General features: G+C 45.3%; 1 protein-coding gene across 1 annotated transcript; it reads left to right on the forward strand.

Annotated features, from left to right (window-relative positions):
* Window positions 1-12,175, forward strand: ZPR1 (ZPR1 zinc finger). Its single transcript, XM_003418230.4, has 14 exons — window positions 1-198; window positions 364-525; window positions 908-998; window positions 1,369-1,439; window positions 2,055-2,141; window positions 2,281-2,403; window positions 2,758-2,805; window positions 2,972-3,038; window positions 3,417-3,487; window positions 4,248-4,337; window positions 4,825-4,935; window positions 5,577-5,663; window positions 10,736-10,801; window positions 11,487-12,175. The coding sequence occupies exons 1-14, from the start codon at window positions 28-30 to the stop codon at window positions 11,619-11,621; spliced, it is 1,380 nt and encodes a 459-aa protein (XP_003418278.2). The 5' UTR covers window positions 1-27; the 3' UTR covers window positions 11,622-12,175.
* The last annotated feature ends 4,679 nt before the right edge of the window (window positions 12,176-16,854 follow it).

Here is a 16,854-nt window from a genome sequence, read left to right on the forward strand (position 1 = left end):
TGGAGGTCTGCGTTGCGCGTGGCGGCGATGTTGGGCGCCGGTGCCCTGGAGCCAGGGCCCCCGGGGGCTGCCGCCGCCCCCTCCCCCGCCCCGGCCCGGGCTCCTGCCCCAGGAAGCTTGTTCCGGCCCATCAGCGCGGAGGACGAGGAGCAGCAGCCCACCGAGATCGAGTCGCTGTGCATGAACTGTTACCGGAACGTAAGACGGGAGCGCAGCCGCAGGCGTCGCGGAGGGTTAGGCTTGAGCGGCTGGGCGCCCGGGCTGGCGGGCCCAGTCGGGGACCGGGAAGTGCGTCCGGGGGTCTGGAGGGCGGGGAACGGAGCGTTCATCGATTCCTTTGTTGGTTGCTTTCTTCCTCCCCAGGGCGTTACGCGCCTGCTGCTCACCAAGATCCCCTTCTTCAGAGAAATAATCGTGAGCTCTTTTTCCTGCGAGCACTGTGGCTGGAACAACACGGAGATCCAGTCGGCAGGCAGGATCCAGGACCAGGGAGTGCGCTACACTTTGACTGTCAGGGCCCAGGAGGTGAGGGGCGTCCAGAGCAGGTTCCCCAGTATCCTAGAGAGAGCTTGGGGACTGGAGTCAGCTCTAATCCCGATGGTGGAACCTCAAATAAAACTCCCTGTCTCCAAGCTTCGGTTTCAAATGGTGCCGTCATCCTCCTACGTGAGATCAGATTTGTGCAGGTTGTCAGAGGGCAGGAAATGTGCAGTATCTGCTCTGAGTGCTGTTCTCACCTTCCCGGCAGCCTGACGGTACCTGGACTGTTCCACAGTAGTCTGGACTTCTGGAGTGGAGAGAGGAAGAAACAGCTGGGCTGGGGTCTGATGGAGACAGGAAGTCTGGTTATTTCTTGAGAAGTTGTCCTGCTGACCTCCCTTGGCTGAAAGTTTTCCTTTCTGCCCAGGACATGAACAGAGAAGTGGTGAAGACTGACTCTGCCACTACAAGGATCCCTGAGTTGGATTTTGAAATTCCTGCTTTCAGCCAGAAGGGAGGTAAATTTAAGACTGTTCACACCTACGTGGAATCTCTCCCACCTTCTTGCAAAACGCCTTTTGTTAGTTTAGTAGCTTGTGTGTGTAATTGGGAACTTGACTGGTTTAACATCAGTGGAAAGCATAGGTAAAACAGCTTGAGGTAATAGAGAGTAATGGTAACACCTTGGTGTGCTCATTTCACAATTGTAGTATCACGTAAATCACTGTTACGTGATACTACGTAAAAGATGAATGGAACTTTGTCCCTGGCCTCCTTATTTACAAGTAAGAAAATCAAGGCCCAGAGAGTTCAAGTGAATTGTCTAGGGTCATTCAGGGACGGGATAGCAGAGCCAAGACTCACCCATCTTTTGTTCTTGTTCACAAGCGCTGACCACTGTTGAAGGATTGATCAACCGTGCTATCTCTGGCCTGGAACAGGACCAGCCTATGCGAAGGGTGAGTTGGGGTTTTCTGATGGCAGCAGCTCAAGAAATAATTTCTTGTGTGTATCTGAATGCAGTGTTCTGCTTTCCATGTATCTGGTTTGAATGTGTGAGAACTTTCTGAGGAAGCATATGGTAGTGCTGTAGCTGCCAGCATACGTTGTTCCTACTGTCCCTTCCTTCTTAATGTATACTCAAGTCTCATCTCAGAGAGCCGGTGTGACATTAGCTCTGAAGAGCTTTTTCTAATCCCCATAGGCAATCTGTGCTTCCTGAGTATTCCATTGTATCCGATATTTGTCATGACAAAAACAATGTATCATGATTGCATCTTTAGTTGTCTGTCTTCCCAATTAGCTGGGCAGCCCTTGACAGGCCTGTGATCTATTTACTGCTGTACCCCTAAGCCAGCACAAGTGCCTGGGCTAAATGGCTGAATGAGTGAGTGAAGAAATAAGGGTTACCTGGCACTACCCGTAAACTTCAAACTTGTTTGCTACATTTCATTGTAAAGTCTGAATCACTCTGTTCCCACTCACAGTAAGTCAGGGCTGGAAGTGACAAGGGTGTGACAGAGGGTGGGAGGTATACCACCAGGGCTGATGATTCTAATCTCTGTTTGTGACAGGCAAGCGAAGAAACCATAGCTGAAAGAATTGATGAGTTCATTGTCAAACTGAAGGAGCTAAAGCAAGTGGCCTCCCCTTTCACTCTGGTAAGTATTGAGGAATTGTAGTTGCCCTAGATTTGGGGGGAAGAGAGACCATTAAGAATGAAATTTTTCCACTGTGGTGCCTGATGGTAGATGGGGGATCTTATGTGATCTCTTGTTGCGTTTACTGTCTCTTCACTAGATCATTGATGATCCCTCAGGGAACAGCTTTGTGGAAAACCCATTTGCTCCCCAGAAGGATGAAGCCCTGGTGATCACACACTATAACCGGACTTCCAAGCAGGAGGAGATGCTGGGACTCCAGGTAAGTGTATGGAAGGAGCCAGAATGCCCTGAAATGACCTGGCACTCTGGGTTGCTTGGAGTCAGTGGAAATTTATTTTGCTGCCGATGCCTTGTGTGCTCTATTCTCAGCATGTCTGTGCCTCTCGTGTAGCTCACATCAAAGACTTATGAGTAAATCTCCTGGTAAAGGATGGCAGTGGCTGGGACTCACTCTTGAGCTTCCCTTGACTGGGGCTTTGACATGTTCTCTGTCAAACCCATGAGGTGGCATGTGACATAAGCAAACCAGAGCATTTTCTCCCCCTCGGGGGCAGGGTGTTGGGGAGGCTGAGGCATACCTGCCAGCTTGTGATTCGCATCTCTGCTATTTTAGGCAGAGGCACCAGAAGAGAAGCTGGAAGAGGATGATCTCAGGCATGAAGTGAGTCACGTTGGATATTGTCGAGGAAGGAGCAGAGTTGTGGGCTGAGACTGATAATGCTGAGTGGCTCTCTCCCTCACCACCAACATGGGAACCAGCGTGAATGTCTTTAGACTGAGCATCCTGCCTGGGAGGGCTCACCCTGGGTCCACAAATTGTGTTCCAGGTGCTACAATTCAACACAAACTGCCCAGAATGCAATGCTCCGGCTCAGACCAACATGAAGCTAGTACGTATCTTTTGTCAGGCAGTTGGGTCGCTCCTCCTCTGACTTAGGCATGAAGATGACGTTCAGGCTGGGAGCACTCCCTTCAAGGAAAGCACATGTTCCGCTCTGATGATGAGATGGATGTTGCCTTTGACAAGACTGTGCACCTTTTGAAGAGAGAGTTAGACTGTGTTCCTGAGGCTCTCGTGTGTGGCCTGAACAGGGACCCCCACGGGTTGGGAAATTGCTCTCATCCAGAGGAGTGTCTGCTTTAGGCTGCTTTTTGTGATGTATTTTCTGGCAGTTTTAGAACCGAAACTGTTTGTTTGGGGTTTGGATTTGTTCTTCCCCAGAGGGTGGTCTTGCTGCCCTGGAGGCAGATTTCCTTGATTCCATCTTCCAGAAATCCCCCACTTTAAGGAGGTTATCATCATGGCTACCAACTGCGAGAACTGCGGGCACCGGACCAATGAGGTGGGTGGGCACTGTTGCTTGGGATGAAGACTAGCTAAAGCGTAACCTTTTCCTAACGTCATCCTTTCTAAACCTACTGCTTTGGGATGGAGGGGTGTTGGGTCTTTCTCTTAGGCTTTAGTGTCGGGTGAGAAGCCCTTCAAGGAACTGGGAATCAGTCTAGAGAAGAAAAGTTAGAGGCATCATAACTCATTTAAGAGTTGTGTCAGTTATCTGGAAGAGAGAGAAGACTTTGGCTCCCTCCCGAGACGGGTGGAAATTCAAGGGGCAGAGAACTCCTCCCTAGCAGGTAGACCTGTCTGAAAATAGAATGCGCTGCCTTGGAGGATTCTAAATTCCCTCCCGCTAAGTGTATTCAAGCAGAAGCACAGGCTGGTTTACGTCTAACAGTAATGTAGATATTACAAAGAGGATCCACACATTAGGTGCAGCGGATGAAGGGGCTGGACTGAATCCTTGACGTTTCTTTCAACCTTTAGAGTCAGAATTTTATTTTTTAAAGGTAAATTCAGGGTTTCTTGGCAATTGGGGGTAAATTTTGGCAGGCTATCAGTTCTGGGCACTCCAGCCCTGGCCAGCTTTTCGTGTTTTTTGTTTAGGTAACTGCTGCTCCTATTGGCTTAGAAGGTTCTGTCTTTGGTAGCCTTTAGAGGGTGTAACCGATGGGAGGTCCGAGCCTATCCCCTGAGGTATCACTGGCACTAGCTGAGGATCGGGCTCTTCTTTCTGCCAGTGCTGCTACTGACTGTCCTCTGTGCAGGTGAAATCTGGGGGAGCGGTAGAGCCCTTGGGCACCAGGATCACCCTTCACATCACAGACCCCTCAGATATGACCAGAGACCTCCTCAAGGTAACACACACTTTTGAAAGTGACTGTTCTCCTCATATTCAACTATCTAGAAGAAATAGTCTTTCTTTATAAAGTAATGTCTTAGGAACATGAGGTACCCCCCGTTCCCTGAGTTTGGGGATCCTTGAGCAGGGTTAATCTGGCATTGGAATTCCAGATTCAGAAGGTGACCCATGAACTCTTCCTGATGACGCTGAAGGTTTTTTGCCTCCAGTGTCTATATTGGGGCCCTCTTCTCTGATGTCCCCTGACGGGATGCCTGACAGCTTGGACCTGTGATTCAGGTCTCCCTTTATTAAGTTAGTTCCACTTCTGTGGTTCACATGGACAGGAATGTATCTCTGGCTTTAACTCAGGAGGCAGAGAAAAACCTGAGTCAGCTGGCTTTTGTCCCCAAACCATCACCGCTGGTATTAATTTGGCAGAGGCTTCTGATTAGCTTTCTTTGCTCCTGATTGAATGCTTCATTCGACCTCTCATCTCTCAGTCTGAGACGTGTAGTGTGGAAATCCCAGAGCTGGAATTTGAACTGGGAATGGCTGTACTCGGGGGCAAGTTCACCACACTGGAGGGGCTGCTGAAGGACATCCGGGAGTTGGTGAGTCACCAGAATGTAGCGCATGGCTGTTTCTAGCAGTTCTGCTGTGGGAAAGGGGCCAGAAGACCTCAGATGTCCTTGTTGGGGATTTCTTTGCCTTAAAGCTGAGTTAAGAGACTGAAATGTTATTTTGGATTGTGATGATAACTTTACGGGAAATTTTTAATGAAAACTCCTAGGCCTAAACCTGGGACCTTATAGTTCCTTTGTGGTTTTGGGTAAATCATTTATTTCACTGTAAAATGAGGACATGTGGGGTCTTTCAACACCTAGAACTCCCCAACACACATATATGTCTGTGTTGACTAAACCCGTGTATTTATCCTCTTGATGAATTAGTTTACTTAGTCAGTTCTCAGTTGTCAGGCATTTCGGCTTTGTAAATTGAACTTGCCCATTTTGTAAGAAAAAAAATTATAATCGTTGTTTAACATTGCCAGTTGTTGTCTTGGTAGATTGATCCATAGATTTCCAGGAGTGGCTGCCTGGTCAGAAAGGTGCTGTGGGATAAGTGGAGACCCAGCTTGCCTGCCTGACGAGGCACCCACCTGCTACCCTGCTAGGCTTATGGTCAAACCTAACAGAGAGCCAGTATGCTACATTTGGATGCCTAAGCTGAGCACTTGTGCCATTTATTGCAGGTGATCAAGAACCCTTTCACGCTGGGTGACAGTTCCAGTCCTGGCCAGGCAGAAAAACTGCAGGAGTTTAGCCAGAAGTTGGACCAGGTAAGAGCTCTCTGGCCAGTACTAGTGGTCATGGGACTCCAGTTAACCAGAGGCCACCTACCCACTTCTTCCTGTCTTTTAAACACCTCTCGTACCCATCAGGAGACTCTGGCGGCGTAGCGGGTAAGTGCTATGGCTGCTAATCAAAAGGGAGGCAGTTTGAATCCACTAGGCACTCCTTGGAAGCTCTTTGGGGCAGTTCTCCTCTGTCCTGTAGGGTCACTATGAGTTGGAATCGACTCGATAGCAATGGGTTTGTTTTTTTTCTTTCCCTTACCCATCATGTTGGGGGTCTGCTGATTTCTGATATCTCTTGTCATCGTCTGTCTTGGTTTTCTCTCTCATTTTGTTGGAGTATCTTCTCCAGTAGTTTCCTGAGAAGGAGTGATTAGGAAGAAATATTTTTGGGACTTACATGTCTGAGAATTTCTTTACCCTCACACTGGAATGATTATTGACTGGGAATAGAATTCTAGGTTGAAGATAATTTTTCATCACAATTTTTTTTTGTTTTTAATTTTTATTGTGCTTTAAGTGAAAGTTTTCAAATCAAGTCAGACTCTCATAGAAAAATTTATAAACACCTTGCTATATACTCCTAATTGCTCTCCCCCTAATGAGACAGCACACTCCTTCCTACCACTCTCTCTTTTCGTGTCTGTTCAGCCAGCTTCTGACCCCCTCTACCCTCTCATCTCCCCTTCAGGCAGGAGATGCCAACACAGTCTCATGTGTTTACTTGATCCAAAAAGCCCATTCTTCACCAGTGTCATTGTCTGTCTCGTAGTCCATACCAATCCCTGTCTGAACAGTTGGCTTTGGGAGTGGTTCCTGTCTTGGGCTAACAGAAGGACTGGGGATCATGACCTCTGGGTCTTTCTTCTCTCAGTCAGACCATTAAGCCTGGTCTTTTTACGAGAATTTGCTGCTCTCCTGCTCCCTCAGGGGTTCTCTGTTGTGTTCCCTGTCAGGACGGTCATTTGTTGTAGCCGGGAACCATCTAGTTCTTCTGGTCTCAGGCTAATGTAGTCTCTGCTTTGTGTGGCCCTTTCTGCCTCTTGGGCTCATAATTACCTTGTGTCTTTGGTATTCTTCATTCTCCTTTGCTCCAGGTGGGTTGAGACCAATTGATGCATCTTAAATGGCTGCTTGCTAGTGGGATGCACTATGTTTTCTTAATAGATTTTATTATGCCAGTTGACATAGATGTCTCCTGAAACCATGGTCCCCAGATCCCTGCCCCTGCTACGCTGGCCTTCGAAGCATTCAGTTTATTCAGAAAACTGCTTTGCTTTTGCTTTAGTCCAGTTGTGCTGACCTCTCCTATATTGTGTGTTGTCTTTCCCTTCACCTAAAATAGTCCTTACCTGCTGTCTAATTAGTGAAAACCCCTCTCCCTCCCTCCCTCCCCCCACCCCCCAGTAACCATCAAAGAATGTTTTCTTCTCAGTTTAAACTATTTCTCAAGTTCTTAAAATAGTGGTCTTATGCAATATTTGTCCTTTTGTAGCTGACTAATTTCATTCAGCATAATGATTCCTCCATGTTATGAAATGTTTCTCGGATTCATCGTTCTTTATCAATGCATAATATTCCACTGTGTGAATATACCATAATTTATATACGGATTCATCCGTTGATGGGCACCTTGGTTGCTTTCATCTTTTTGCTATTGTAAACAGTGCTGCAGTGAACATGGGTGTGCATATATCTGTTCGTGTAAAGGCTCTTATTTCTCTAGGATATATTCCAAAAAGTGGGATTGCAGGATCGTTTGGTAGTTCTATTTCTAGTTTTTTAAGGAAGCGCCAAATCGATTTCCAACGTGGTTGTCCCATTTTACATTCGCACCAGTAGAGTATAAATGTTCTAGTCTCTCCACAACCTCTCCAACATTTATTTTGTGTTTTTTGGATTAAGGGCAGCCTTGTTGGAGTGAGATGGAATCTCATTGTAGTTTTGATTTGCATGTCTCTAATGGCTAACGATCGTGGGCATTTCCTCAGGTATCTGTTAGTTACCTGAATGTCCTCTTTAGCGAAGTGTCTGTTCATATCCTTTGCCCATTTTTTAATTGGGTTGTCTTTTTGTAGTTGAGTTTTTGCAGTATCGTGTAGATTTTAGAGATGAGGTGCTGATCGGAAATGTCATAGCTAAAAACTTTTTCCCAGTCTGTAGGTAATGCTCTTATTCTTTTGGTGAAGTCTTTGGATGAGCGTAGGTGTTTCACAGTTTTGTTTTTTTTTTTTTTTTTATAACTTTTATTGTGCTTTAAGTGAAAGTTTACAAATCAGGTCAGTCTGTCACACATAAACCCATATACATCTTGCTACACACTCCTAATAACTCTCCCCCTAATGAGACAGCCCGCTCTCTCCCTCCACTCCCTCTTTTTGTGTCCGTTTTGCCAGCTTCTAACCCCCTCCACCCTCCCATCTCCCCTCCAGGCAGGAGATGCCAGCATAGTCTCAAGTGTCCACCTGATCCAGGAAGCTCACTCCTCGCCAGCATCCCTCGCCAACCCATTGTCCAGTCCAATCCACGTGTGAAGAGTTGGCTTTGGGAATAGTTCCTGTCCTGGGCCAACAGAAGGTCTGGGGGCCATGACCACCGGGGTCCTTCCAGTCTCAGTCAGACCATTAAGTCTGGTCTTATGAGAATTTGGGGTCTGCATCCCACTGCTCTCCTGCTCCCTCAAGGGTTCTCTGTTGTGTTCCCTGTCAGGGCAGTCACTGGTTGTAGCCGGGCACCATTTAGTTCTTCTGGTCTCAGGATGATGTAGTCGCTGGTTCATGTGGCCCTTTCTGTCTCGGGCTCGTAATCGCCTCGTGTCCTTGGTGTTCTTCATTCTCCTTTGATCCAGGTGGGTTGAGACCAATTGATGCATCTTAAACGGTTGCTTGCTAGCGTTTAAGATCCCAGACGATACTCTTCAAAGTGGGATGCAGAATGTTTTCTTAAGAGATTTTATTGTGCCAGTTGACTTAGATGTCCCCTGAAACCATGGTCCCCAGATCCCTGCCTCTGCTACGCTGGCCTTTGAAGCATTCAGTTTATTCAGGAAACTTCTTTGCTTTTGGTTTAGTCCAATTGTGCTGACCTCCCCGTATTGTGTGCTGTCTTTCCCTTCATCCAAAGTAGCTCTTATCTACTAGCTAATTACTGAATGCCCTATCCCACCTTCCCTTCCTCCTCCCTTTGGTAACCACAAAAGAATGTTTTCTTCTCAGTTTAAACTATTTCTCAAGTTCTTATAATAGTGGTCTTATACAATATTTGTCCTTTGCAACTGACTAACTTCACCCAGCATACTGCCTTCCAGGTTCCGCCTTTCATAGTTTAAAAAAAAATAATATTTTATTGTGTTTTCAGTAAAGATTTACATAGCCGTTGAGGTTCCCATTCAGTAATTTCTACACAGATTGTTCAGTGACATTGGTTACATTCTTCACAATGTGTGAACATTCTCATTATTTCCATTCTGGATTTTCTGTTTCCATTAATCTAGTTTCCTTGCCCCCTTACATTCTCATCTTTGTTTTAAAGTAATTGTTGATCGTTTGGTCTCATGTAGGTTTTTTTAAAGGAGCACAGTTCTTACAGGTGATACTCATTGTTTTGTGAACCAATCTATTATTTAGCTACCAGGTGACTTCAGGGGTTAGTTTCAGTTCAAGGATTAGAGTATCTCAGGACAGTAGTCTGGGGGAGTTCTCTAGTCTTTACTGGTCCAGTAAGTCTGTTTTTTTGTTTGTTTGTTTGTTTGTTAAGAATTTGAGGTTCTGTTCACCATTTTCTCCCATTCTATCAGGGTCCACCTATTGTGGCCCTGATCAGAACAGTTGGTAGTGGTAGCTGTCTAGTTCTGGTCTTGGGGTAGATGAAGCCATGGTTTGTGTAGACTGTTAGTCCTATGGACTAGTTTCTTCTCTGCCTCTTTGGTTTTCTTCTTTCTTTTTTGCTCTGGACAAGTAGAGACCAATAGTTGCACCTTGGATGGCCACTTGCAAGCTTTTAAGACCTCAGACACTACTCACCAAACTAGGATGTAGAACATAACTTAATGAACTATAAAAAGCCAGTGCCGTCAAGTCGATTCCGACTCATAGCGACCCTATAGGACAGAGTGGAACTGCCCCATATAGTTTCCAAGGAGCGCCTGGCGGATTTGAACTGCCGACCCTTTGGTTAGCAGCTGTAGCACTTAACCACTATGTCACCAGGATTTCCTTTATGAACTATATTATATGCCAATTGACCAAGATGTCCCATGGGACTATGGTCCTAATCCTTCAAACCCAGAAAACCAGTCCCATGAGGTGTTTGGTTATGTCTAAGAAGTATCCGTAATTGTGCCCCCTGTGTGCTTTGTTTTATATGTGAATATGTGCGCATATACTCACATCCAAAAGAAACCTGTTGCTGTCGCGTCAATTCCGACTCAGTGAATATGAACTGCCCCATAGGGTTTCCAAGGAGCAGCTGGTGGATTTGAACTGCTGGCCTTTTGGTTAGTAGCCACAGCTCTTAACTACTGTGCCACCAGGGCTCCTATAGTAACATACATGCATATATATACACATGTGGACACACCTATATATATAGACACATGTGCCTACATGTGTACATATATTCCTGCACATATATTTTTTGGCTGTTGTTGCTGGAATTGCTTCTTAAATAGCTTTCATACAGTCCTTGTTTTAGACCCTCTTACTCCACTTCTTTGTTGTTACTAGTTGCCAGCAGGTTGATTCCAAGTCATGGTGACCCTGTGTGTGCACAGTAGAACTGCTTCACGGGGTTTCCGAGGCTGCGACCTTTTGGAAGCAGGCCTTACTTCCGAGGAGCCTCTGGATGGGTTTCAACCACCAGTCTTGGTTAGTCCAGTGCTTAACCATATGCACCACCCAGGGGCTCCACTCCACTTCTAGAGCCACCTGATTCCACCCTTTCTTACGACTTCTGAAGATCCTGCAGTGTAAACTGAGTTGGTTATTGTCTGGCAGACATAGCCTTTTCCTAGCAGGAGCTATATAAAATTTACATGCTGTGGTCTCTTTCCCTTTTAGATCATTGAAGGTACCGTGAAGGCCCACTTTATCTTGGATGATCCAGCAGGAAACAGCTACTTGCAGGTACGTTAAGCCTTTCCTGATGTTTCATGGGTTTATATTTTTTGATCTTCCTTGAATGTGTATCATTTCCCCAGAAACTGAAAGACTTGATTCTAAGTGGACTGCACTTTATCAGGGAACCTCTTAGCAGAAATTGGAACATAGGGAGAAAAGGGGAAGGTGGGCGGGACTGTAAGTGTATGTAATGAGGAAAAAAAAGATACTCCTAGACTCCTTTTTTTCTATGGCTTAGCTCTTGTCCCTAGCTTTAAGCCCACCTCTGGGGTTTTCATTCTGGAAATGTGATTGCAGAGTGAGGAGAAATGGTGTCTTAAACTAGAGGCCAGATAGGAAAACTGAGAGCCTCTAAGCTGACTGGGAAGAATCTTGGTGATTAATAATAACTTAAGTATTTATTGAGCAGTTACTGTGGGTCAGAGCTGTGATGAAGACCATTGCCACACTCTTCAGAAGAGGGTGCAGTTAGAAAGTTTTTAGGCAGACTGTTCCCTGACTCACCCTAGGACTGGGCTATCATACTACCAGCCCCTGTGGACTTTGTTGCTGCCCACTACGTCAGTCCAGCGTGAGGAATTGGAAAAGAATTAAAACCTCATTAAGTCTTGGGCAAGTGGGAGTTGGGAGCTGCCAGGGTTGGGGGCGGCAGGATGAAACAAGCGCTGATTGTCTGTCCTTGGTCCTGCAGAACGTGTACGCGCCTGAAGATGACCCTGAGATGAAGGTGGAGTGTTACAAGCGCACATTTGACCAAAACGAAGACTTAGGGCTCAATGACATGAAGACGGAGGGCTATGAGACAGGCCTGGCCGCACAGCGGTAGCAGCGAGAGGTTCATGGGCCAGCCTCCAGCACTGCTCACACTGCAGGGTTATTTATTGCTATTGTAATAAGGCTGAGGAGAGTCCTCCCCACCAGGCCTTGCCCATGGTGGGTGGACCTAGGCACATTTTCTAAACAGCTTATGGTGGAAGTGCAAGGCTGTGGTGTTACTTGACCTCATTTTGGATGTTTTGAATAAGTCTGTGAAGAAACCTGGAGATGAACTGTGGGTATGTCATTACCATGATTCCTGTTGAGTCTTTACCCTCCCTCTGTATGTATAATGCTTCCTGCTCTAGGCTACCACTGTGAAGTTTGACCCAAGGAAATGGAGAAGGTGGAATACAGCCACAGCTGGAGTTTGGGAGTTGGTGTTGGGTAAATACAATACTGACTTTCAACAGGAGAAGTACCTTCTCAGGGGAGGGAGGCCAGCATAGGTGAAGTTAGTAAAGTGATGGCTTTCAAACAGCGCTGGCCTAGGTATTCACTCTGTCCTTGTTTGATACTATGCTGTTAGAATTCAGACTCCTGAATAAAACTTTCTCTAATGTGGCCATTGTAATTTGGGATTGGAGCTGAAATTTCATTCATTCCTTCAAGAGATGTTTGAATGCCTGTGATGTGCCAGGCACACCAAACCTCTGCCTTCATGGAGCTTCAATTGACAATGAATTCAGTTGACAGTGGGAGAAACTGACAGTGGACAAATAAGTAAAACGGTATGCAGATGGCGTTTAGTGTTGTGGAGGACTGTAAAGCTGGGAACGGCTGTGGGTGCTGCCAGGAAAAGTGTTGTGTATGTGTGATTTCAGATAGTTTTCAATTAGAGAAAATCTCAACAAGAAAGTGATAATTTGACATTTGGCCAAAGCAGAGGAGGCAAAGGAGTAGGCCATGTGGATAGCTGGGGAAAGAGATTTCCAGGCATAGGAGATTGCAAAGGTATGAGGTTGGAGCATGCTGGAGCCAGTGGGGATATCTGAGATCATCTGGTCCTACTCTCTCAGTTACAAATGGGGAAACTCAGGTTCAGCCAGGGAGGGAGAGGGCTGTCTATGGCTGTGTTGAAAGTTAACAGCCCAGTGAGCACTCTAGCCCAGGGCTCTAGACTCCCTGGCTACTGTTCGGCCAGTGTTCTCTGACTGTAGCTTCCAGGTTCCTATTAACTCCAGGCAGTCTCACAAATGGTGATGCCCTTGGTGCTGGCTGCAGGGTAATTTGTTCATTAAAGACCTATTAGTTGATTGAGATGCTACCTCAAACCTTAAGGTTTGTGCTACAAAGACTTGCCTAGTTATGGATGGCTTGGCAATCACAACCAGTCTCACTGCTCTATTAAACTATTCCCAAAGCTCACAAGTGGTTTTCCACTTGGAAAATATTCTCACCCTTTATTCTCCACATCTGACAGTGGACCCTCTCTTCTCTCAACCTTTCCCTTGGTTCCTGTGATAGTAATGTGCCTCTGGTTTCCTTTTCACTTCGATCATGCCTTATCTGGAATCTCTGCCTCCTCCCTCTTCCTGAAATGTATTTGTTTCTAAAGGTTCTGTTTTCAGAAACCTGCCTGTATTGGATTCTTTGGCATTTATTACTTCCATGTAGGACTGACCCCCATGCCTGAATACAAGGTTTTTTTTTTTTTTTTTTATGAATTTGGAGACTAAGGTTAGCGAATGACTCGCTCTTGCAACTATAAACTATAATACCTTGATGAGATTTCTCATGTGCAAGTATTCTACTTTAAGAGACTGCCTGTAGATGTGTTTTCAGCTGACCAGGGAACCTGACTTTACCAGACACCGTTTGGGTCTATCATCTGGTGAATGCCCTGTGGCGCGGGTGGATGTGCTCTGTGAAGACGAGCCCCAGTGTCAGCTTCATCTTCCACTGTGAAGGGAAAACAAATGGCATTCTGGTTTGTCAGTCTTCTGAGTTTGGTTGGCATAAGGCAGTCCCCCAGTTACTGGGAAATGCTATCCTGCAAGACATGACCAGGTTCCAGACTGGGATAACCCAGCTAAGGTACTCCTTGCTCTTTGATAGGACAAAGGCCTGGCATCTTTCATTTTCACACTTTTAAAGTGTCCCTGAACTCTTTCAGTCGCGTTTCATACAGCCTGCCCGAGATGGAAGCCTACATCTGCTTAACTTTGTCTTGCCCCACATTCCCTAGCATATGGCATACAGATGATCTGTCATAATCCTTGGCTGATGTTTATGAATCCTTCATCCTGGATCCAGCCCTTTGAGCACATGGAGGTAACAAGGGCTCTGCTCTAAGGCCAGGGGAGGTGAGAGAGTCAAGCTGCCGGCCTAAGAACGTGGAGATTTAATTTCACAACCATGAGAGTAAAACTTACGTGGGAAGTTTTGTGATTATATTAAAAAAAAGAAGAGTTTATTTTGAGGGCATTCTATCTACTTTACCATATTTCATACATGTTAAATACAGCTATATTTTATATTTGGTCATCAGACCTGTGAACATACAGGTAGGTCCTGAATGTGTACCTGTGTCGTCGTAATGGAGTAAGTGGTGGAGATGTGGTGACTGCTGGGAATTAGTATGAAGGGCAATGACCTCGCTAACTGAAAGCTTCACTGGTGGGGTGAGGAAGACTTCTGTTGTTACGACACTGTCAGTATGTTTCTGTCTTCATACACCCGTGGTATGTCAGCTGCCTATTGCACATTGCAGGGAATACCATGTCTGCTTATATTTAGGGCAGTGGTGTTTAAGACTGCTTGACTTCATTCTTTGTTGTTATAGTAAAATACACAACAAAATATACCATTTTAACCATTTTTAAGTGTACAATTCAGTGGCATTAAGAACATTCACTATTTCCAGAACCTTTTCATCGCCCCAAATGGAAATGTTATACTCATTAAACGGTAACTCCTGATTCCTCCCTCCCCCAGTACCTGGCAACCACAGTTCCTGACTCTATGAATTTATTGGCTGCTTCTTATTTTTTAAAAAATCTGCACACTTCTCCCCACCCTTTACAGAAAAATGGCAGCATTTTTAACCATAAAAGAACGAGGCAGTGCTACTTAGTCTGCATATTTACTTCAGAGTTTAGAAAGTCCACTAGTATGGGCACCTCTGCTGCTTTGGTTTCCTGGTCTGTAAAATGGGGATAAAAATAATGGTACCTTTTTTTGTAGGGGCTTTTGGGAATTAGCTGAGTTAATAATTGTGAAGTGCCTTTTATTTGTATTTTCTCTCATCAATCCTTAAAAAATTCTGAAGTGTCTCCATTTTTGCTTTAAGTCCTTTTTGGGAAATAGCTATAAATAAACAAAATTATCCCCACTTTACAGGTGAGGAAACAGCTTCAGAGAGCTTAGATAACTTCCAAAATGAAGTATAGTTAAGAGGCAGGCTTCAAACCCAGGCCAATCTGACTGTGCAACTTGAGCTCTCAATATTTTGAGCTCATGTCCATAAAAATAATAATTATTATTATTATTATTATTGCCTTATTCAATGCAACTGTAGAGAGAGGGCAAAGCTCAGACCATGCCACCAGACATGCATTTTCTTGGTCCTGCCTAATTGCCCTGTGAAGCAGACAGGGTTGGGATCCATTGAGGTTGGGTCTTGTCAAGCCAAGGTTGAGGATTGGGTAGAATGGGTAGGGACAGAACTGAAGAAGCCAGAAATGGTCAGGAGATGGGTTGGCAGGGCCCAGAAGGGCATACTGGTAATATCGACTAGATTGGAAATGTGAGCCTTTCCAAATGCCTGTTGTCATCAAGGTGGAGGCAGTTTGAGACTAACAAATTGGACTTTAAGCCAAGGCAGCATTGCATATGGGGGACCTGTAGAAACCTCTAGCTAGTGATGCCCTAGTTTCTAAATGTCTCCTCATAACCCCTCAGGGACCCAGCCTGCTTTCTTTTCTGGGCTGGTGTGGCAGCCACTCAGATTATAGCCCAGTGCTTAGAAGTTCATTCTTCAGAGCAGTGGTCTTCAAGAAATACGAGAATGCTCTTTAGATGCAAGGATGGCACAACTTTGGCTTGCTTGCTTTGGACATATCATCAGGAAAGATCAATCACTACGAAAGGACATCATGTTTGGTAAATAAGGGAAACCTTAATGAGATGGATTGACGATAGTTGAAACAATGGACTCAAGTCAATGTTCACGAAGATGGCGCAGGACTGGGCAATGTTTTGTCTGTTATACCTAAGGTCACCACGAGTCAGAGTTGACTCGGCAACTAACAACAACATAAACGAGTTTTTGAGCATGTATCGCAGTGTATGTGTATTTATAAAGTATAACAATGCCTACTTGACTAAAACCGACAAAATTTACCTTATAAAAAGAAAATATCCAGTCTAATATTTTATTTCAAAAAGTTTGGATCACGTTTTTTACTGCACTTCCCTAACCTCTGCTCCCAAGAGTCCTGTGGCTTGACCTTGAATCCTGTCTTTGCCACCTTTTTGCTGTGTGATAATGGGCAACTTCCCTTATCTTCTCCAAGCTTCCATCTCCTCATCTGTAAAATAAGGATGATAAACCGAGAATAGTTGTGAGGGTTTAAATGAGATAATTCAAGTACTCTTGTCTTCTCCCCCCAAGACTTGAGTATTAGAATTTGATCTCACAGGCTTTACTCTTTGGCTGTGCTGAAAGCAGGTCCAGGTCTTTTTTCAATGGAAAGATTTACACAATTTCCTTCAAGAGGTAGATAGGTGCAACCAATGAAACCGGATGTGCAGAAGTTACACAGATTTTAGAAACCTCCGTATTTTTCACAGGAATTATACTGGGTCTAGGAGTCCCTGGGTGGCACAAACAGTTCAATGCTAGGCTACTTGTGGAAAGATTGGCAGTTTGGACCCACCCAGAGGCATCTCGGAAGACAGCCCTGGCAATCTGGCTGCTTTCAGCTTTGAAAACCCTATGGAGCAGTTCTACTCTGCTACACGTGGGGTCACCATGAGTTGGAAGCGGCCTGACTGACAACATACTGGGTCTGAAGTTCTTGATCTCCCCTCTTGAATGTACCTGGAAGCTTGTTAAACTTCTCCCCACCTAAAGATACTTACACTACTAATAAAAATAACTATCGGTAACTGCGCCAGACACTGTTCTAAGCATGTTACACAATAACGTCATCTCAGATCTCGCAATCATCCTGATTAAGTACTATTATTGTCCCCATTTTGTTAAATAACTTGCCCAGGTTTTACAACTAGGAAGTTAC

Source organism: Loxodonta africana, chromosome 15 (assembly GCF_030014295.1).
Source record: "Loxodonta africana isolate mLoxAfr1 chromosome 15, mLoxAfr1.hap2, whole genome shotgun sequence".
In the NCBI taxonomy this organism is placed as follows: Eukaryota; Metazoa; Chordata; class Mammalia; order Proboscidea; family Elephantidae; genus Loxodonta; species Loxodonta africana.

Excerpts from the sequence above, each read along its gene's own strand:
- ZPR1 (XM_003418230.4), top strand. The coding sequence starts at position 28 with ATGTTGGGCGCCGGTGCCCTGGAGCCAGGGCCCCCGGGGGCTGCCGCC. Across the intron at positions 199-363 it reads GCATGAACTGTTACCGGAAC|GGCGTTACGCGCCTGCTGCT; the intron begins GTAAGACGGGAG and ends CTTCCTCCCCAG. Across the intron at positions 2,404-2,757 it reads AGGAGATGCTGGGACTCCAG|GCAGAGGCACCAGAAGAGAA; the intron begins GTAAGTGTATGG and ends CTGCTATTTTAG.